At 43.7% G+C, this 21,789-nt stretch overlaps 1 protein-coding gene across 1 annotated transcript; it reads left to right on the top strand.

Moving 5' to 3' along the window:
- Window positions 1-7,471: 7,471 nt before the first annotated feature.
- On the top strand, window positions 7,472-13,967 carry LOC116486339 (myosin regulatory light chain 2, smooth muscle minor isoform-like). Its single transcript, XM_032182495.1, has 4 exons — window positions 7,472-7,565; window positions 8,759-8,957; window positions 9,121-9,282; window positions 13,053-13,967. Exons 2-4 carry the CDS (start codon window positions 8,774-8,776, stop codon window positions 13,223-13,225), a joined length of 519 nt encoding a protein of 172 aa, XP_032038386.1. The 5' UTR covers window positions 7,472-7,565; window positions 8,759-8,773; the 3' UTR covers window positions 13,226-13,967.
- The last annotated feature ends 7,822 nt before the right edge of the window (window positions 13,968-21,789 follow it).

Genomic DNA, 21,789 nt, shown 5'->3' with positions numbered 1-21,789 from the left:
TTTTACTCCACTGAAGGCATTCAGACTATGGAAGTCCAAATAACAGGTGAGTAACAATTAAAATAGAGGCAGAAACGTTTTGGATAGCAGCAGTTAATCTGCCGTTGGTGCTGTCTGTGTACCCGTCCTCCTATTTTGGTCTGCTCCCTTGATTTTTCAAACACTGCTGTCGCTATTAGATACCCTTCTAGTTCACGGAGAAATGATTCAGTATGACAGGAGCAAACTCTATGAACTCAAAAACAGGATTATGAATGCCAGGAACAATGCAGAAAAAAAGAGAAATCGGCAAACGCAGCTTGCAAATAAGTTATTACAAAATGTCGAAAAGGAATACTGGAAAACAACTCCACGCAGCTCATGGCTGGTGACTCAGAGATCGCTGTTTTCCTAAACTTTTGATATATTAGATTAGGAAACTTGTTATGAAGACTAAAAGTGGGAGCACATGGCTGAGCTTCCTGTTTTCTCCCTCCAGTTCGTGGGCCTGTACGTGGAGTTCCCTGGGACCAGGAGTTTCCTGCAGGAGCAAACTTGGTTGCTGAGGGCAGACAGAACACGCAGGCTGCTGGGGTACCACATCCTTTGGCAATACCCACGCTAGGCCTTCTAAAAAATAATTAGCTTTACAAATTTTGGCAATACAGAAATGGTTATTGCCAAGGGAAGTTTTCAGGCCAAAATGTGTAATGTTCCCTAGAAAACAGATTGTACATAATAGGTGTTGCATCACAGGGCTTAAGGGGTCAAGCAGTCTGAATGAATGTCATTCAAACTTTGAGCCCGGGTCAGGCTTAAAGGGTTATCGTAAATGGGGTTGCATCAGGCTAGTGGACAGTCATTAGTGGGGTTCTGCAGGGCTCCGTTTTGGGGCCAGTTCTCTTTAATGTTCTCATAAATGACTTGGATGCAGGATTCAGATGTACACTAAGTTTGCAGATGACACCAAATTAGGAGGAGCGATTGACTCCCTGGAGGGTAGAGAGGCCCTGCAGAAAGATCTTGACAAATGAGAGTGCATCGCCAACTGTGTGAAATCTTAACAAGAGCAAGTGCCGGATTCTGCAGCTGGGATGGGGCAACCCTGGCTGCGTGTACAGACTGGGGGACAAGAGGCTGGAGGGCAGCCCCACAGGAAGGGATCTGGGGGTTCTGGTTGGTGGCAAGTTGAACACGAGCCACTAGTGTGCCCTGGCACACCATGGGCCATATGTGGGATGCATCAGGCACAGCACTACTAGCTGGCTGAGGGAAGGGATTGTCCTGCTCTGCTCTGTGCTGGTGCAGCCTCACCTCCAGTGCTGTGTGCAGTTTGGGGTGCCACAGTATAAGAAGGGCATAAAAATATTAGAGAGTGTGCAAAGGGGGGCTACAAAGATGGTAAAAGATCTGGACGGGAAGACATACTCGGAGCGGCTGAGGCCCTTTGGTTTGCTCAGCCCCGAGCAGAGCAGGCTGAGGGGAGGCCTCATGGCGGCCTGCAGCTCCCTCAGGAGGGGAGCGGAGGGGCAGGCACTGAGCTCTGCTCTCTGGGGACAGTGACAGGACCCGAGGGAACGGCATGGAGCTGGGACAGGGGAGGGTCAGCCTGGGGGTTAGGGAAAGGGTCTGCACCCAGAGGGGGGTCGGGCACTGCGACAGGGTCCCCAGGACAGTGGTAACGGCACCGAGCCTTTAGGAGAGTTCAAGAAGTGCCCGGATAATGCTCTCAGACACGTGCTCTGACTTTTGGGTGGTCCTGTGTGGAGCCAGGAGTTGGACTCAGTGATCCTTGTGGGTCCCTTCCAGCTCGGGATATTCTGTGTCTCTAATAACACTAACAGAAGATGTTTACATGTTCTTTGGAAGCACATGATTAACAGGAGAACAGGAAATCAAAATGCCTCCTGGAAAATCCCAACAGTTTGCTCATGCAGTTTCCTTTACCATATAGTGGTGATTTATTCCCTTTGTAAACCAGTCTTGTCCTTTGACAAAGCTTGAAAAGCAGTTATAAACAGTACAGAATTAGGCAGGTAAAGTTAAACTTGAATATGTGCACCTACAGAAGCAGACGGTGCATGACAGCAGCATTCACTTTAGCATTTTTGTCAGCTGTCACTGCTCAATTTTGCAAGGCTTATTTAATCTTTAATCTCTGATTTCCTCACTTTGACTGTTTTAAGGTATCAGTGAGTAAAACCTCCATAAATAGAATCACTGAATCATAGAACCACAGAATGTTCCAAAATGGAAGTGACCCACAAGGATCATCGAGTCCAACTCCTGGCACCACACAGGTCTACCCAAAAATTCAGACCATAAGACTAAGAGCACAGTCCAAACACTTCTTAAACTCTGACAGGCTTGGTGCCGTGACTGTGTCCCTGGGGAGCCTGTTCCAGTGTGTGACCACCCTCTGGGTGAAGAACTTCTTCCTGATATCCATCCTGAATCTCCCCTGTTGCAGCTTGACTCCATTCCCTTGTGTCCTATTGCTGGTCACCAGAGAGAACAGATTGGCACAATCTAAATATTGAAATACATTTTTGGTAGTTTAGTTTTCTTTTGTTTTGCCTGTGAGTGTTGTGTGTATATCTCCTTGGGAGTTGAAAGGCAGCGTTTCACAATAATTTACAGCCTTTGTCTAACATAGCCAATTGACTGGGTGTAAAATAAGGACTGCAAGCGCTGTCTTAGTACTTGCTAAAATAGAGCTGGCATCAGACGCAAGTAACTTGAGCCTTGACTTAGCATTGTATCTAACAGGCACTGACTTTTTTTTCCCTCTGTCAAATTCCTCTTCCTTAGCTGTGAGCTAATCATCTCTAAAGCAACACGTTTTATACTGTCAACATATCACCAGCCCACAAGAAACATGTTGATTTTGAAATTGGTTCACCAGCCAACAAACCTTTTGTAAGCATCAGCTAACAAGAAAACTGATAAGAGCTTACTTTTTGTGCCAACCACCTGACTAAATACGCTCCTTCCTGTTTTCTGGATATGTTTTAAAATACCATTTTTAGGCCTTTGGCCAAGCATTGAACAAATTTCATTTTCTTCCTTATTTGTACAAGCACACTGTCAAAGAGATACACACGCTAATTCAGCATGTGCTATGGGCTCTGGCTTAGCAGAATTAATTACATGTGTTTGAAAAACTGGAGGGCTCAGTCTCTTCTGACTAAGAATACATTAAAACTTGTTTATTTTTGCATTTTATGTATAAACATTGAAGAATCATGGTGTCTGACAATACTTCTGTTTAAAAGTAGTGCGCAAAGGAGGTAGGAGGGAACACAACGATTTGACTACAAGTATCACAACTTGCCAGCTGGAATTAAAAACAAGTGATGGACATCCAGCAGAAGCAGGGAAGTGGCAGTAGCGTGATTTCTTTATCATAGAGAACAGGTAGCAGGAATCAGCAGCCCAAGATGTACATTTCAACTGTGTGTTTGTGTGCATGTGCGTGTTGCTTCTATACAAAGGACTTTGGACTTGGGAATGTAAGACTGGCAAGGAGCACCTTTTCTGCTGACTCCAGTCCCTTCACAGTCAATCAGCCAGTTTCAGTCCCCACTCATACAGTGATCAAACTGCAGACTTAAATAACTATGTTTTTTGTTTGTTTTTGCTTGTTTGCTTTTTTTTTTTTCCTGTTTTACAACACTTCAAAAAGACTGACTGTATTTTATTTATGTTGCATTACATTTCTCTGCTTTGTCCTTAGCCTTGGAATATCATTGTCATACGATGCTCTAGAGAGCTTACATTTTCCTCAGCTGGGCACAATGGAAGTTACCAGAAAGTCAAAACAGGGTTATTTGTCTTTTACGTGTTGGAGAAACACACGTCTTTCTTCTATAGGCTACGGCATATTCTCTGAGAGCCTTTATTTTGTATGCCTCAGTATCTGCACTGAAGCAGGGATCACCTGGGAAAGCAGTTACTTACCATTTTTATTCATGAGGCCTTTCAAAACAGTGAACATCCAGAAAGTTGGCTGGAAGTCTTGCTCTGAGGCTCCCGGAGAGATCCAAGCAAAGATACGCATTCAGAATCCCTTCTTGGGTTTAAAACTTCTCAGATGTCGTCCCTTTGGATCACAGCACTGTGGCTATTTTTGGAGGAATTCCGAACAATTCCGGCTCCCAAGTATCACAAGAATTACTGTCACTCTGACCGATACAGCACTGCACTTAGGATAGCTTTACAGAGACAACAGATAACAGCTGGAATGGGAAAGCATAGAAAGGCAGAGAGTAATGAGACAAAATACTAGGTGAAGGAACTGACAGTCAACATGCTTTTGCTAAATGACTGTTTTGACCTAAAACTACCTCAGATCAAAATTCGGACATGTATGATTTTAATTGTGCTGTCAATACTTAACCTCTGTAATTAGCATTTGCAATTTTTCTTGAACAATGATAATATGCGCAGAAAAATCTCTTAATTTACAAAAACATCCATCCAACTTTCACATATTTTTAATCCTTATTTCAATGTGAAAATCACAAATCAAAAAAAGACCTTCCATGGGTCTGGCAGGGGAAGACCTCAGGTCTGGTTGCTGAAGACATTCAAGGAGCCAGTGCATCCCAGTGGAGCTCCTCTTAGAGATACAAGAAGAAGTGGAGGGAGGGGACAGTTGCTGGGTTTCCCCTTCTCTGCTTTAAGTGCCAGTTTATACTTGCCAAAAGAGCAGGCAGGGCACACATGGCCAAGGGAACAGCAGCTCTCCAAAGGAGGGCCAAGACTTTGCTCCCTGCTCTCCACATCCAGCTCATGCAGCTCTTTACAGCTAGGGATGAATGGCCTAGGCAGGCTTTTACTGTGAAGCAGCACAGCTGTTCCTCTTGCATTCCGTAGATTTATGAAATAACATCAAATAACCCAGATCGACCCTGCTTCATTAAGCAACCAAGTTAATCACAAATATTCACCCAGTCATTACAACTCTGCCGTGGTCAGGAAATGGAGAGAATTAAATGAAAGTGGGGAAAAAGTTTGCTGTAAACTGCTTGTTGTCTGTGACAGCCTTAGAACTTAAGATTGAAATAGTTAATTTTGAAGACTTTTCTGCAATCTAAGGAAAGTAACTCTAAGAAAACTTTTCGACTCCACCAAAGTAATAAAATATTTTAGATGGACAGGATGGGAAAATTTTACATGTTTTGCTTAAAGGCTTGTTTTCTCAAATACGTCTGACAAATGAGGAAGAAGGTGGGAGTAATGAAGGAAAAGGAGTTAGAAGAAAACATAAAGAGTTGAAAACTCAGCATTTAAAAAAGCTCATGTTTTCAGAATAGATAAATTAATTCCTGTTGTGTATGGTTTCTCCAGGAAATTAGGCGGTACTGAGAAATAAACAAGCCTTTGGCAGACATTCTTGGATGCGGTGGTGGAAGCATTTTTCTCCAGCCCACAGGGCAAATGCTGTATAAAAGCAATGCTCGTCACTAGATGGCCCCACTGCTTGGTGCAGTACGGAGGGCTACATTGGCATCCTTTCACCCTTGCTTGAGCAGCCCCTGACCAAAACGCCCTTCCTGTGAGCCACGAAGGACACATTGTGTGCAGAGCAGCTGTAGAAATGTTTCGCTGCCACTGCAGTGCCAGGACGTGAGGACTCTGTACGTGGTGGTGGAGGAACCTCTTAGCAGAGCTGCCCATTGCAAGCATGGGCTTCCCAGAGCATGCTTTCCCTAGGATGTGCCCAGACTGCTCTTCTGGAAGAGCCCGACAGCCGCTGTCAAGACCAGGCCCTCTGTCCCATCAGATAATCACCTGCCAGAACAGCTCCCTGTGCAACCTGGGAGCACGATCGGAGCACAAAGGAGCTGCATACTCAAGAGACTTCCCTGTACCCTCAGAAACAGGCTGTGTGGCAGCAGGTAGGGAGATCACAGCCGCTCGTGCTCCTCCAGCACCAGCCAGGCACTCACAGTCACAGTACTGCTCACAGGAACCATCGTCCTACCTGTATCCTCTCCAGAGGGAGCTTTATACAGCATGGAGCCCTGCTCACCTGAGGGATCATCACAGCAGATATCAAGATCTGTACCACCAGCTAATGCAGACACATAAAAGGCCTTTTTTTTATGAGGCGCAATATACATCCATTTTCGCCCCCCTTAAATTTCTTAAGCTGTATTGTGAGTGTGTGTATCGTAAGACTGAACCATTTGGAAAAGGATTATATACATTTACATCACACAGGAAATGGTCTGCATTTAAGAAGTGGTTCTTGCTTCACTGTGATACGGTAAACTGGAGAACAAAAGCTTTGAGAGAGCAAGGAGCAGACATTATTTCATCACTAAGCTGATCTCATGCAGAGCAAGCAATGTTACCCTATCTCTTCTCACCTATTTGAAAGTTAAACACTGGGAGCAACATACAGCCTGACAGGTTTCATATAACACCTTTTTAATAGAACAAAAAGTACAATACAGAGTAGTGTGTGTGCAACACTGGTTCCATTTTAAGTAACTGGTGGAAGGGTTTTAGATCAAGACATGAAATTGCTATTTTCGTAATTAAATTTCAACACATGATTTGGTTGTTTGAGATTATCACAGGGTATTTTAATGACTCTGTTATTGTCTCGGTGTCCCTGCCACTCTTCCACCCACTCACACTGTGCATGTATTCTTACGAAACCATGCGCCGTATGCAGTAAGCACGGGGATTTTTCCCCAGGTACTGGGGATTTTTCCCCAGTACTTCTTCTAGGGCCATGCTCCTGTGTCATCAAAGTTCAGCTACTTTTTGCCATTGTGTTTTCAGGCAAGCTGGAGAAAGTATTAAAATTCTTCAGTCTTAGGCCACATTCTCACACCTGTTTTCTGTGTTAGGGTGGGAAGGGGAAGGAAATTTGGGCCTTTTAGCCATTAACGTGTCCCCCTTCAACTCTGCTTCTAGAGGATGCATTAACTTCAGTATGTGCAGTGCCTACGCTTCTGTAAAGGTCTGTACTGAAACACCAAAAGCGGTAATTTTGGCAGAATTATGTTTTTTTTCTCTCTTTTATTATTGAGAGTTACTAAATTGTACCATAAATATGCTGTACACCAGCAAAACCGGTGACAGGTCGGAAAGGGGATGAAAGAACAGCAAGCTGACAGCGCAGCTCTCCAAACTTGCAACAATTCACACCCCTTTATGGACTAAACAACATTTTTCTGAAGCCTGAGGTGGCTCCGCTTGGAGGGGGCGGCGCTGAGATGGCGGCCGGCCACCGGCTCCCCCCCCCTCCTCCACCAATGGTCCCGCCGCCGGGCACCCGCTGAGGGGCGGCGGCGCTGCCCCCGGGCTGCACCAACTCTCCCGGAGGGGGGGGGGGGGGAGAGGGAGAGAAGAGCGGCTGCGGGGCCGCCCCGCGGAGCCTCCGCCGTGAGGGAGGGCAGGCGGCGGCGGGGAGGGCGCGGAGCGGGGCCGCCGCCCGCCTCAGCGGGAGCCGCCCGGCGGCTGCCCGGCCCGCTGCCCGCCCCCGGCGGGGCGGTGGTTTTGTCCAGGAAGCGCCGCCACCGCCGCCGGTTCCTCCACAGCCCCGATCCGCTGCGGCAGCCGCTGGGGTGAGGCCGTTGGGCACCGGGGGGGGGGGGGTCCCCGGTGGGGGGCGTTGGGCGGCGGCCATTGCGGGGCGGCCGTTGGGGGGCGGCTGCTGCTGAGGGGAGGCGGCGGGGGGCGGCCGGGCTGCCTGTGGGGGCAAATAACCCGCAAATAACCTGCAAATAACCCGCAAATATACAGCTTAGAGCTTCGTCGGGAGGCCTTGGGAGCGATTTTAGATTCCGGGCGCTGTCCCCGAGCGGGTTTCTCCGCGGCCGGCCGGCTGCTGGCGGCTCCCCGGGCGTGGCGCAGCCCCTGTGGCGCTGTCAGCCCCCTGCCGGCCCCGCTCGCCCTGAGGGATAAAGGCGTCAGATCCTAAAGGAGCCGTAGCAACAGGTAAATGACGGCACGAAGGATGAAGCCACCGCAGGGTGACATTGCCCTGCGGCTCAGCCTGCCACAGGTGAAGGTGCCCGGTGCTAGGGAGAGGAGCAAAAGCCCTGAGGTGTTGTTTTTTTCCCCCCCCTTTTGCTTAAAGGAGCAGGCAGGAAGCTTTCAGGTAGCTGTCAGGTAGGCTGAACCTGTGGTACAGGTGAAATTAAGTGGATAAAAGTAAATTGAAGTCAGATAACAGCAGAAAAGCAGCTGGCACGGTTCTCCTAATGTCAGGGGGTTGTTTTTTTAAACAAGGGAATGCAAGGCAGAGATGGAGACCCGTTGTCATACAAAACCAACTGCTGTAATATGTGTGCCTATACTGCCAAGCACAGGCACTTCGGGGTTTGTTCAGGTGAACTGAGTTCTGTTTCTCTTCCCCTTACTCTAATATTGCACACACTTACACTGTATCCATACAAAGCTACTTCACAGGCTCAAAACCTCGCTTTCCTCCTTTAAACGTGAGACCAAAGTTCCGTTCTTGCAGATGCATGTTGTAAGAAGGAAACCAAGATGAAAACTGTTTCTTTTAACAGTGAAAATGAAGTGCAATTTACATCTCGTTTTAGTCACTTTTATTAGTTAACAGTCTGACTGATGTTTGTATTTCCTGCTTCTCTTTTGCACTTCCTGGTTAGGGAAATAGGCTCTGCTGAGAGGAAATGTAAGGGTGTTAGAGGTGTGTTCTGTTTCTGAACACTAACTTTAAAGATTTAAGCTTAGTACATTTTATTTTAATGTCCTAACTCTGACCTTATTCTGTTTACTTCTCTCCTAGTATCCAACAGCCAAGATGTCTAGCAAAAAAGCAAAGACGAAGACCACCAAGAAGCGCCCTCAGCGCGCCACTTCCAATGTATTTGCGATGTTTGATCAGTCGCAGATACAGGAATTCAAGGAGGCCTTCAACATGATCGATCAGAACAGGGATGGCTTCATTGACAAGGAGGACCTGCACGACATGCTTGCCTCCCTTGGTAATGTGCCTTTTCTCTTTACAGTTGCCAAGCAAATTTATTATAATTAAAACAGTGCATTTGGGATAGCTTATAAGTGTCTCACTTTGTATTGCACTATTCAGGTGACTTTTGTTGGGTTTAGTTTGAAAGCTCAAACAAAGCTGAATGTTTTTCTTTGTAGGAAAGAATCCAACGGACGAATACCTAGATGCCATGATGAACGAGGCCCCAGGACCCATAAACTTCACGATGTTCCTCACAATGTTTGGTGAGAAGTTAAACGGCACCGATCCGGAAGATGTAATCAGGAATGCTTTTGCTTGCTTTGATGAAGAAGCAACAGGTATGTGGGTGATAGTCAGCTCCTTTGGGGTGTTGTATTTACATGTTGTTTATTTGGATTTCTAATTAGTAGGCTGACTTTTGCACCTTTGTCAATGAAGTATTCCACAGTAATGCTAGATGGCATCATCTGCCACGTATGAGAACTTGACTCTAGTAATAAGTGAGAGTGAAAGCTGTCAGGCTGCGGTGGCTGCACGCTGAGGACTAGTAGTAACATTCTTCTGTGGGGCTTTGAAGAAGAGTGCTTTAATTAGGCAGCGTGCATGTTCCTCAAAGTACAAAATATGACATATGTGCTCAGAGAAGATAAGAAATTCAAATCAGTAAGCTGTGTTTTTTTCTATGGCACTTAAAAGGGAGTAGATGTGAAATCTGTATGACAAGAGTTTGTCCTCCCTCTGCAGTAGATACATCTGACTGTTTGATGTATTTAATACTTGAAGACAGACCATCCAGAGTGCATAAACTCTTTCTTCTTACCCCTCCTCTTGCCTAGTGTGTGTTAGGCTTTGATGACAAATCCTCTGTGTCATGCCATCACGCCCGGCTCAGTCCTTTTAAAGGCATAGCAAGGGCTGTAGCCGTGGTGATCTGCTGAGATAAAACAGGGTGGGGCCAGAAGGCAGAAATGACATTGAATTGACTTGCGTAGCAAGGAAGGGGGAGGGAAAGAATGCAGAGCTCAGTTTTGCTTTATCAGACTTTCAAGGTTGTGTCTGCAATCATGAAGCTAGAGTTTGGGCTTTTATTTATTTACTCATGTAGGCTGAGGTTTTGCAGAACTGGGTAGTGACCAGGGATGGATCCTGAGGGCATTCTGTGCAGTCACAGAGTGTCAGGGCTGCCCTGCTAGTGCGTGCAGAAATCATGCAGTCACATCGAGAGCGTAGGCAACACCTGTAACTCTTCTCACAGCTGCCTACCGAAATGTTTCAATCTAATCTGTGGATGTGTGCTCTAGATTCTTTCAAAGGATATTATTCCGTTTCAAACAGCTATTTTCTGTCTGTGTATTTTTAGCACCTTTTGCCTTTTCAAAGTGCATCCCCTTCCTGCTGGGATGTAGGTAAACAGGCTTTCTGGTGGTAAGGCCTTTTCAAATGTTAATTGACTTCCTCCCTCTCAAGGGAAATCTCTTTACCATCTCCTAGAGAAGGAAGTTTTGTTAGTAGGTTAATTATTTTCTCTCCACAGGTAGTCTGACTCAGTGTGCTACAGGGTTTTTTTGTGTGCACGAAAACAAGAACCTGTGAATTAGGATATAAAGAAAATGATTGTGCTACCTGTTCTTTTAAACAGTGACCTTCTGTGTCTCTGTAAATAATAAGTTACTAGTTCAGGCCCCCATGTACTGATAAGATTGATTTTTATCATCTTTAAACTCTCCGTGATAAATGTTTTAGTTTAGTCCCAGGATAACTTGAAGGTAACGATTTCACAGTCCGTTTTATGTCTTGTGCCATCCTGAAGTTTTAACCAGGAAACATGTTAAGATATTTATGCTGTTTTATTGATTTTTGAATGATGATCATCAAAACGCACTTTAAAAAATGAAGTGTAAGGTAGAACCCATGTTGTCTTTGCCTGTTATTCATCTTATACTCAGATTTGAACTTTCTTTTCCTTTTTCCTTCTTTTCACTTAATAATCTCCATGTGTCTGTGTTACGGACCTGATTTTCTACTCAGCATTAGTGTAGTTCTTTTGAAGGAGAATAAATCCAAATCAGATCCTCTTGATGAGGATAAAGCAGTTGTACTTGTTTTTACTTACTTTTCCTATATGGTCCATCTAGTTGGGTATATTACTTCAGCATTACTGTCACATAAACCAGTAGTACTATGAAATTAGTATAAAAGCTTATATCTGTCTTCTAAATCGGTGTAACTTTTGTCTGCTGTTTGATCCTGCGCTGTCATCTGTTTTGTGCTGCCTGCCAAAGGCTGCATCTTAAATTTTGCTTCATTAATTTATTACTCCCTGTCTACGTTGAAATTGTGTGTGAGATTGGTTTAGGGATAGTGGGTAGACTTTATGCTTTATATAATCTGTGCTGCTAAAACTTTTAGCGTATGCCTCGTCTGGCAACCCAGTTCGGTGCTTAAACACCTACCGACTCAGACAAAAGAGATTAAGTCCTCGAGGCTAAACTTGTACCACGAAAGGCCTTGCATTCTTTGAATACTAATCCTTATGTCATCTCTCATCACTATTTGGTCTCTGTAGTGCTACAGAAGGAAAAAGCCTTCTGTATTTAGTTTGTTTTGTCTGTGTCATGTCCTGTCGTGTCACCCCCTCCCCCCTTTGCTCACACCTGCGAAGAGACAACTGCAAAATTTGACCCAATTAAGTAGGGCCTGGCTAATTGAACATTCCCCTCCTGATTTCAAATGATAACATTGCTGTTAGCCTTCTTCATTCGGAGTCATTAATCATGGACTTGCCTGCACTAGGATATGATGCTGTTTCAATTAGCATATGTTGTAACATGTGTTTGTTGTGTTTTTTGGTGTTTTTTTTTTTCCCCCTTCCCTGCAGCATAGACCAACCCTAGGGTAATTTGTCATGCTCATTGACTGCCTTTTGGTTCCCTGATTTCCTTCTTGGCTTTCTCTCTAATGAACTCTGTTTGCTCAAGTTATACAGCTCTCTTTTCAAAGCAGAATTCTTTTTTTTGTAAAAATCACATCCTAACTAATTCTACATCAGTCACTGTTGGTGTCTACTTATGATTTCCAGCTGTTCTGCCCAGTAAAAAATTTCTTTTTGGAACCTACTTCTACCTCCATTCTGTTGCTGGTATTTCTCCAACTCGAGTTCAGTAACAGCTTTCTTTCTCCAAGGAAGCAACTATTGTGCATGTAAAGGCATGATAGGTCTTACTTCAGCAGTAAGGAGTTCAGGTCTGTGTCTCTTTTGCACATTCCTTTTTTAATCTCTAAACTTTCCTGGAATTATTTGGCAGCTGGTGGTTCTGCCCACCTACTGAAATTGAATTGACAGAGCTTTCTTTGCAGTAATAAAATCATCAGCTGCTCCTTCTTATATCTTTGATAGTTTCCTCTAAAATCTGCTAACATTTTGTCATTTAAAAAAGAAAAAACAAAACACCTCATTGTATATCCTACCTCTTTTGACTAGTTTTTCTGCCTCTACCTCTCCATGGTAAACATTCTTGCTCCTTCCTGAGTTAACTTGCTCTATCCTGTCTGAGAGTCTGATCTATTATAAACTCTACCCCTGGATGCGTGCCAGCAGTTCACTGCATCCACATAAACCCTCCAGCAACGGCGCTGTGCAGCGGTGAAAAGCCAACCAGTGGTTATTTAGTCCCCACAGGAAACTCGTTTATAGAGGATGCACACATGCATCTAATTAAGTCAAGAAAAATAGAATTCAATCAAGAGAAGTGCTTTCATAATGAAGGTTAGCAGTGACCATATTCGTAGCTCAGGATCGTGTCTTTCGACTTCGAGCTGCTGAAGATCCATGTAAGGAAATAGATATTATTAGATCACAGCAGATCAGGCCTTCTAAAAATATTTGTATGAAATGCATCAAAGTTCTCTCCCTCCCCTTTACATTCAAAAAATTTCTTTACAACTCGATTAAGGAAGTACTTCAGGCTTTTGGTACAAATGCACATCCTACGTGTTGTGTTAGGTGATTGCATGTCTGTCGTCGGGCCATCGCACATTCATCCTGCTGCTTTTGAAGGCTTGCTAAGAAACAACTTCCTTTTGTGTTTCCCTATACCTCACCCTGTAGGGTTTATTCAAGAGGACTACCTGCGAGAGCTGCTGACGACAATGGGAGACAGGTTCACAGACGAGGAGGTAGATGAGCTCTACAGAGAGGCACCGATCGACAAGAAGGGGAATTTCAACTACATCGAGTTCACACGCATCCTTAAACACGGAGCAAAAGACAAGGATGACTGAGCAAATCCTTGATACCTGCAGATAACGCTTTTTTCCTTTTCCTCTGGATCTGCTTGTTTTCCTCTTTTCTTTTTGGGACCTTTTGCATACATTTTAGTATTTCAGCTTTTGCCTCTGTGTACTCGGAGGCTGCTCAGGCACACCTGTACCTTTGCAGTAAGACTGGAAATGGGCAGGGAGAAAGGAAAGCTTAGAGTGGCAGAGGCTTAGGAACAGGGATCAGTGATTTGGGAGGCACAGATAAAAATGTCAGTGTTACTCATCCTAGCTAGATTTTTGCAGTTTATGATAATTTTTTTTTTCAAACAAGACACTGCTGTGTTAAGTATGGCATTAAACATTTTCATGCCAGAAGTGGACTGTTTATCTAATCATATCTGTAAATATTTTTGCAGCTGTATACAACCATGTTATCTATTTTTGCCTTAAAAATGAGTCATGAATCACTTAAGCATACTGATTTTGTACTTCAGTGACTGAGTACTTCACTTCCTACTGTGAGCATACATGATGAAGAAATTCCCATCCTTCAAATTTTAATCCATTGTAAATTAATGATTTTTGTCTTAGACTTGCACATTAACATGTTAAAATCCTATGGGTGTAATTGAGGAGATATTTTACCATCTTAACTCCTCCATTTCTTGACACTGAATACAATATTAATACTGCTTTTTAACCTTACATGGTTAATTCTAGTGCTTTCTTTAAAATAATAACAATAAAAGAAATCTGTGTATGAGCCAAGTGTTTGACTGATGCCTTTCACCAGATCTCAGCGCTAACAATACAGAATTCATTGTCTTTCATTGCAATCAGGTTTTTTTCTTTCATCCTATCTTTTCTGAAAACACAGTGAGGATGGGGCTGGAGGAAGAAGGAAAGTGTGCTGCCTCTATGCTGTTTGTTTTCTATCTGAAAATACATTATTCTTGCCATCCAAATGAAGCTATATACAATATATTTTGAGAGCTTCTGCTGTCTATAGTGCTTCGGGTGTGTGAGGAGAAGGCATCTTTTTCTGTTCCATTTCTCATCATTATATCCTCTAGTTACGTGGTATGAAATGTGTGGCAGATCTGCCACACACTTCCAGCATCTTCAGCATAATTTGAATACCTTTGGTACTGTTTTCCTTTTTTTGGTGGAGAGAAATGGTGATCGGAGTTGCTTCCATCACTTCTAGGAATTACAGTGCTCTCCTTTAGGAATTCAGGTTACAAAATCCAGAACTGGCTTTTGGCTAGGAGTGTTTTGCTCCTTCTGGGTAGGCTGCTTTCGTAAACTGCATCTCAATAGAGGCCGATGACTGTGTTAGAGGTACGCAGTGCTTCATGAATAACCTACCAGCACTCTTGAGAAGGGCGATGCCATAAAAGCCATTCACCTTTTAGCTTATCCTGGGGAAACCATGAATGTAAAAGGTTTGATGGAAATGCTGTTCCACAGCACGTCTGATACATTAGGGCTTACCAAGGATATTTACTCGTCCAGTTCCAAACACATTTCCAGCACAGTAAGTGCTGTTAGGAAATGTCTCTGGCATTATTAAGCCGTACGAAAGTGTGTTTATGTACGTGTGTTCTTGCAGTAAATACTTCCTGAGCTAGTCAAAACTTTCAAACCAGCAGGAATTTTAAGTGGGATTAGATGGTACGGTGATTTAAATGATAGCTCTTTGCTAATGCTCTTGGTCATGTTAAATGGTGGTACTCAGATCCGTAACACAAGGAGAACATTGTACAAACCATCACCCAGTTTAAAACTTTTTCTGTAGATAGTTTAAAAAGTAAGAATTACCATGTCCTTGACACAGGTTTGGGTGTAAAGGGGCATACAAAATGCTATGATATGGGATCTTCTTGTCATTTTTAGGATAGTAACTGTGTAAATTTGCAAATGGGTGGGTTTAAAACAATTTATTATCACTTTATCATCTTTCAATCTCTTAACTATGACCTGGAAGTAGCGTGGTGTTCATCGTGGTACTGCATTAGGAAATGTGCTGTGTTCTGTTTGGGACAAACCCTGCTTTTTGGTATTTATTGATCTGTATGGAGATGAGAGTGCCTCCTCCTCTGTGGGTATGACAGAGGTACGCTCATTTTGCCAGATTTCTTTATTTTTAATGGCTCTTGCTGCCTGTCAGAAGCAGCTCTGGTGCATCTCCTCTGCCTTCACAAAAGAATGGGACCTGTCTGGACACATAAAGCACCGCAGGACACTAACTGCAGGCCTATAAGGAAAAAAATATGGAAGACACCGAAAACAGAGGGGGGAAAAAGGGCTCAAAACGCTTTCAGGGAAGATGTAAGAAAAAATCTAAATGCTTCGATAATAAATGTTCTCTTAGTTGCTGTTTTTTTTTTTCCTGCAAAAATATTTATATTTGGAAGGGGCGGATCTTAAATAGAATATATATCATATATATATATATATGCTGATGTACCCCAGCCCAGCAGCTGGGAGCTGCCCCCTTTGCCCCAGGGATGCGGCCGGGATCCCTCCCGGACTCGGGGCGAGGAGCCGCAGCCATCGGCAGGTGGCAGTGCAGCCCCAGCTCCGGCTTGGCTGCAGGGCAGACGGCTCCCGATGCGACTGTGGGGTTTTTATCTCTTGGGGTTTTGTTTGTTGAGTCCCGAAGAGCTCGTTTGATGCAGCGTGCGGAGGAAAAATAGCGTCGGTTCCCACAGAAGCTAGCGCAGCCAGGACTAATGCTGCTGGGCTTTTTCATGTTACAGCTTTTGTAGGCGCTGAATTTCGGCTCTTTCATCAAATTCATTCATTACAGAGATGAGCGAAATGAGATGTTGTCAAGCCGTTGTTGTATATACAAACACACACGTGGTGTATGCTTGAAGAAGATTGCTTTTCGTGTGTAGTTAGGGTCACCTTTCGTAACTAAACCCAGGCACATTGCTTGGTTGAGCATCTCAGCAAGTGCCCGTGCTGTTTTGCAAGATTAGCTTTACCCCAAAATCAAATTTATTTGCGTGCATAATATTGTTTACATACGAAAGACTAAAATCTGTGACACAAACCGTGCTATTGAGACTTAGAGTGAGGCAGCTGCTACTTCTCTATAGCAGTAAGCACCAACAGTTAAGCCCTGGATCTTGCTCAGGGGGCTAGGATTCGGTTGCTGCAAAGCAACACCAATATTCCGCTTGGTTTTGGGATGATGGACCGTAAATCACCGGTGCTATTGTTTCTAGCCTCGCCTTTAAAAGAGTCTGCGTTTTTACCCTCTCAGGTTTTATGGCACTTAACTGCGCTGATAAAACATGTCCCAGAGCCTGATAAAACGAGCTTTTGGTGGGTAATTCAGGCACCTGGGGTTTCTCTGGCAAATTTTAACCCCCGACTCATCCCTGATGCTGAAGTCCCTGTCTGTCTGGAACCAGTAAGTGGTTTTATAGAGTACCTGTAGTGTTCAGCCCTGGCAAAATCAGTCTCAGTAAGAGCCAGGCAGAATCTCAAAGTCTTCTTTCTTGCCGAAAGGGATCAAGAGAAGATGAAGGTGTTTATGTCTTTCTCCATCTTTTTTGTTAATTCAATTGGCTTGTACTTAAGCCACTTAAGAGGAAGGCTAGAAAAATGTGGCCTTGAATCCTCTCAGTTAGAAGAGAATTAAAACTAGGTCTACAACATTCAGGCTGAATGTTAAACCGCTGAACAATTGAATAAGGGAGGGTGGAACCATCACAAGCTGTGTTTCTTATTGTGCCTTTTTTTTTTTTTTTTTTGGCAATGAAGGAGTTTAGGCAATGATCCCAGCAGAAGGGAAGGGATTACAGAGATCAGTTCTACCTGAAGACAGACTTTTTTCCTGCTCTCCAAGGTGAAGTTCCCAAAAGGTATGATTCATAAGTGGGGCTGGTGTGCTTGTTTCCTGTGGTTGCACAGGCAACGGAGCTGAACCTTAAATGAGTTGAAGCTTATAAACCGTTTCCTCTCCAGGACTGTTTGTGAGAAGCTGAGCCTCACCAGGGAACCGGCTCACACATCCTGTATCTGGCCTAACACCCCCAACACACTCCCCGCGAATCTAACAGCTCCTAAAGCTTGTCACTGACCTTACTCTGCTTTAATTTGGTCACTGCAAGCTGCTGTGGCTCAGCCCCTGATTATCTCTGAGCAACTCAGCTACCTGTGGACCAGGGACAGTGATTCTATAAGCTGTCCATAGCTGTGCTGTCCCTGCTTGTGAATTACAGCCCTAACTCCTCTAGGAAGAGCAATGGTGGCTCTTTCCCTTCCCTTCAGCATTTCTTGATGAGACTCAGCAGATCCTTACTCAGTGTGCTTGTTTTAATAGGTACTAATTTTAGTGCCTAACGCCCCTAGACGGGGAGAGAGAAGCATCTGTCAGGCTGGCAGGCAAAGTACAAATGATGTCAGGCGTTCTTCCCTGTCATCCAGCTACCAAGCAGCGGGTATTTAGTACGACAACATCCAAATGTCACACAGAGTGATGACTGGCCTGAAAAGCACGAGAGTCCTAGGGGAATTCACATCATCAGGGTGATTGAATCTAAACACTAGGCACTTGGGATGACCTTTGCGGACTATCTCCTACGGGTAGGCATGGCTCGGAGTGCTATTCAAATCACCTCAGCTGACTGCTGACTCATCTCTGGTTCCACTCTCTGCATCCCATTGCTTGAGCATAAAAATTGGTTTAGTAGCACTCATTAGCTGTGAAAGGCAAACCTAACCAGAATTCCCACACAAGCCTCATGAGATCAGAAGTGTCACAGAAAACGAGTATGTAAAACTGTATTAAAAAGGAGGAAAAAAAAAGTATTCACACAAGTTTAACAGGGATGCATACCAGTCCCAGCAGGCTTCTTTCAGTGAGTAGATGAGAGCTGCAAATTAAAGATACTTGCAGCTGGGAACTTCCTTTTCAAAGAACTGCAGGTCACTGTGACATTTGAAATGGTTGCAAAAAGCTACAAAGAGCCCACAGTCATTGCATGTGCCCCCCCAACACACACACACACACATACAATAGTTCCTTGAGCAATCGGCACAGCTTTATGCCTCATAGCAAGCTTCAGAGCCCTGGGACTGGAGTCAGGTGAAAGGGGAGTTGACAAGTTTCATGTTAGCAAGATAAAATTGTGAACCTCGTGCTACTTTTTTGGAAGAGAATTAAGTGGAATAGAGTTACTTGTAGTCAGTGCTTGCCTGGTCCTTTTACTGATTTCATGGATAAGGTATTTTATATCTATTAGAACTTGAGCCATATGTTGTGCAAAACAATTTGTAAGATTAACTGTTATTGCTATTCTGTTGGCAAAAAGGGGAACTTGGCCTGAATCTAAACCCTTGTACTTTGCCTGTTGCCCTCCTCTGCTAATTACAAGAAAAATAAAAAGGTAGCAATGCTATTTTCAATTGTCCGAAGACAGCATTTCTTTTGGACTTTCTCTGACTTTTTTTTGTAACTAATTGGACATAATCTTAGAATTGAACTACAATAACTAGTTTCTGTGCTGTAACAAACATAGGTGAGCAAACTGCATGTCTTTCTGGTGTTTAGGACCCAAGGGAATGGCATGGAGCTGGGGCAGGGGAGGGTCAGGCGTGGTGTTAGGAAAAGGTTCTGCACCCAGAGGGTGCTCGGGCACTGGGACAGGCTGCCCAGGGCAGTGGTCACGACACTGAACCTGCCAGAGTTCCAGAAGCATTTGGATAATACCTCAGACATAAATTTTGATTTTTGGGTGTCCCTGTGTGGAGCCAGGAGTTGGACTCAATGGTCCTTGTGGGTCCCTTCCAATTCAGGATACTCTGTGATTCTGTAGTTTGTTATTGGTGCTTTTTAGCACATCCATCTGTTGATGGCCTCTTTGTGTGAGGCAGAGGACAGCAGCAACACTGTTTACAACTGTATTTGAGGATGACTTACCACACACAGACCTAAGAGGAAGGAGGACTCATCAAACTCATACAAAAGGATGAGTAACGGATACACTGCAAAAACACAGAATTCTGATTCATTTACTGCAGGATGACTGTGGGCAACCTGCACTTCAAAAGAGGAGGATAAACTCCCCAAATGAAGCGCTAGTTATAAGCGCATGATTAGCAGAAACTGTACATATTAGCTAGCTGCAATATGGATGGAACAGTAATCAGAAGACAGTGATGAGTTTGAGGAAGTCCTTACTTAGCCTTTACTCTGTTCCTGTTGCAATACAAGCAGCCTGCTGCCCTTTTAATTTTCTGCCCCAAGCTCTGGATGCAGAATTTAGGCAAGTGAATAGCTGTCTAAATAAACTAAAGATTAAAATACCATGCAGAGGAGAGGAGATAAGAGGTAATGCATAGAAGTATTTCCTCATGCAGCTGGTCAGAGAGATGACTCTCTAGTCAAATCCCAGTAGCCAGCCTTCTCTAAAAGCTGGACACCAATGCCTTGTCAACTGCTTAGGTAGCCCCTTAGTTCAGCAACCTAAAGCAGCTCTTCAAGGCTTCTGTGTCAGAGTCTCTCTCTCTTCTCTCCCCTTCTTCCCTGGCATTTCTGCCCTTCTTGCAAGCACTTAAATGCCTTATGTCAACGACCTGCATCCCTTCTGTTAAAAGCTTTACACATGCCTAAGGGTTGAGGCCCACAAGCAAGAAAGGCATTCCCTTCCCTGCTTTGTGTACCACACCTTGGGCCTCACCTTGAGATAAGATTCAAAGCAGTTAATTCGCTGTAGGGCAGGCTTTGCAAATTTTGGTGAATAAAAATTCAAGCACTTCCAGGATTAAGAAGTAAGTTAATGGCAGCTTTGAAAACGCTGGCAGTATCTAAATGGTGTGTCAGACATCTAAGACTCTTGGCTGAAAGATGAAATCAGATTCTTGTGCACATCTGAGGATGCACAACAACAGGGCAACACATGAAAAAAAAAAAAAAAAAACACGTGACATTTGGGGGCAGTAGGTAAATGTGCTAGGAAAACTCTTCTGGCTGATGTTCTCATTAGCGAGGCCTGGGAGACCTCATCCTATGCCAGATTGTCAAGGTTGGTAATTTTGCCTTTTCCACCAACAATCTCAAGAATTGCTAACAAAGAACAAATATCAAACAAGGGGGTGCTAGCTGCTTATTTTCACAACCGATTTCTATACTAGGATACTTTACACCTATGTGACTGACTCTGGATTATTCTTACCTGTGATAGATTTAGTGCTCGCACACACCCTTGGCAGGAATGCTGTTACCTACTGGTGGTTTTAAAAGTGACTATAAAAGCAAGGAAAGCATCTGGGAGATGCTATTATGAACAGGTCAGGGTGTGTTTATTTTAGTTATTTCTTCTCCTTCTAATCCCTCCATGCCTCTGTAAACCTATTCATGGGCTTTCTTTCAACAGGTAAATTGTACTGAATTTAGTAAGGATCACTTCAAGAGGCCATTTCAGCAACATTATGCAAAATTCCAGTATTTATCTTTACAGGCTGATGTATAATTCTGTCTAACTTTCTGACCGTTCTCACACTTTTATGTTTTTACAATTTTTATTGAGTTTCAGCCTCTAATCAATAGTACATTATTAACTTTCCTATACAATTTGCTTCGTTTTATCTCTGTGGCAGTTGAAATTTCTATTTGGTGAATCTCTTTGCATTTATCTGCTGTATGTGGCTGACGTCAGACACGTATCTGGGCATGTTCTTACACAATCCACAAAGGCTTGTTTCAAGCTTTTGTCCCTAGAAGCTACAGAGAAAAGGACTCTATAAAATCTGTTCAGAACAGTAGCTGGATGGGGTGGTGGGGTGAAAAGTTTTATCCCTGGAAATAAAAGCAATGTGGCATGAGGGTATTTGTAATATGGGTTCCTTTTAATGAATCTTGGCCACTTAGTTGACTAAAGACATTAAATTGGTCTTTCGGAAAAGTAAGTAATTAAGTTTCAACATGGAGAATTAAATTGCTTAAGATTGTTACACAGCTATCTGAACAATACTTCTACTGTCTTGTTGCTTTTATTGCTTTTTTGCCCCTGGCATTTTGTATGTAATAATCCAGACACCATGAGACATATTTATTAAATACGTTGGGGCCTTTTGTGCAGTACAATCTTGGTTTATATAATTTTATACAATACGCTATACTGTAGTCAAGTAATAAATAAGAGCAGGGTTAAGATAAAAACTTTGGGCAAAGCCAGTATTCCATACTCAAAAGCAGTTTGGATCCCCAAAATAAATTACATCTTTGTTGGGAGAGAGATGCAGACTCAGGAGGTGACTTTAGGAGATATTTTGCTCTTGGGCTGAGCATAGTTCCTCTTATTGTGCTGTGAAAAGTCAGCTGAAGAGCAACTTCCACGCCAGTGCTCACAGCGCTCTCAGACCGAGCTCCTCAGTGAGGTGACTGGCCTCGCTCTGTGTTTGTACGGTGTCTAACAGGGAAGGGGGGGGCTCTAGAAGATGCAATGTCTTACGGCATTTCCATAATACAATAAGCACTTTCTCAGTAGAGGTGAGAAATGTGATGTTTGAACAGCTTCTACTTCTAATTCATCAGAACATCATTTCCTCTTATGTCTCTGCAAGGG

Source organism: Aythya fuligula, chromosome 2 (genome assembly GCF_009819795.1).
Source record: "Aythya fuligula isolate bAytFul2 chromosome 2, bAytFul2.pri, whole genome shotgun sequence".
Lineage (NCBI taxonomy): Eukaryota > Metazoa > Chordata > Aves > Anseriformes > Anatidae > Aythya > Aythya fuligula.
The sequence above is the reverse complement of the archived record's forward strand: the minus strand, read 5'-3'. Positions and strand labels throughout refer to the sequence as shown.

What these genes read in the sequence shown, in the direction of transcription:
- LOC116486339 (XM_032182495.1), top strand. Translation starts at nt 8,774, where the DNA reads ATGTCTAGCAAAAAAGCAAAGACGAAGACCACCAAGAAGCGCCCTCAG. An exon ending in CGACATGCTTGCCTCCCTTG is followed by an intron (nt 8,958 to 9,120) that starts GTAATGTGCCTT and finishes TTTTCTTTGTAG; the next exon opens with GAAAGAATCCAACGGACGAA. An exon ending in CTTTGATGAAGAAGCAACAG is followed by an intron (nt 9,283 to 13,052) that starts GTATGTGGGTGA and finishes CTCACCCTGTAG; the next exon opens with GGTTTATTCAAGAGGACTAC.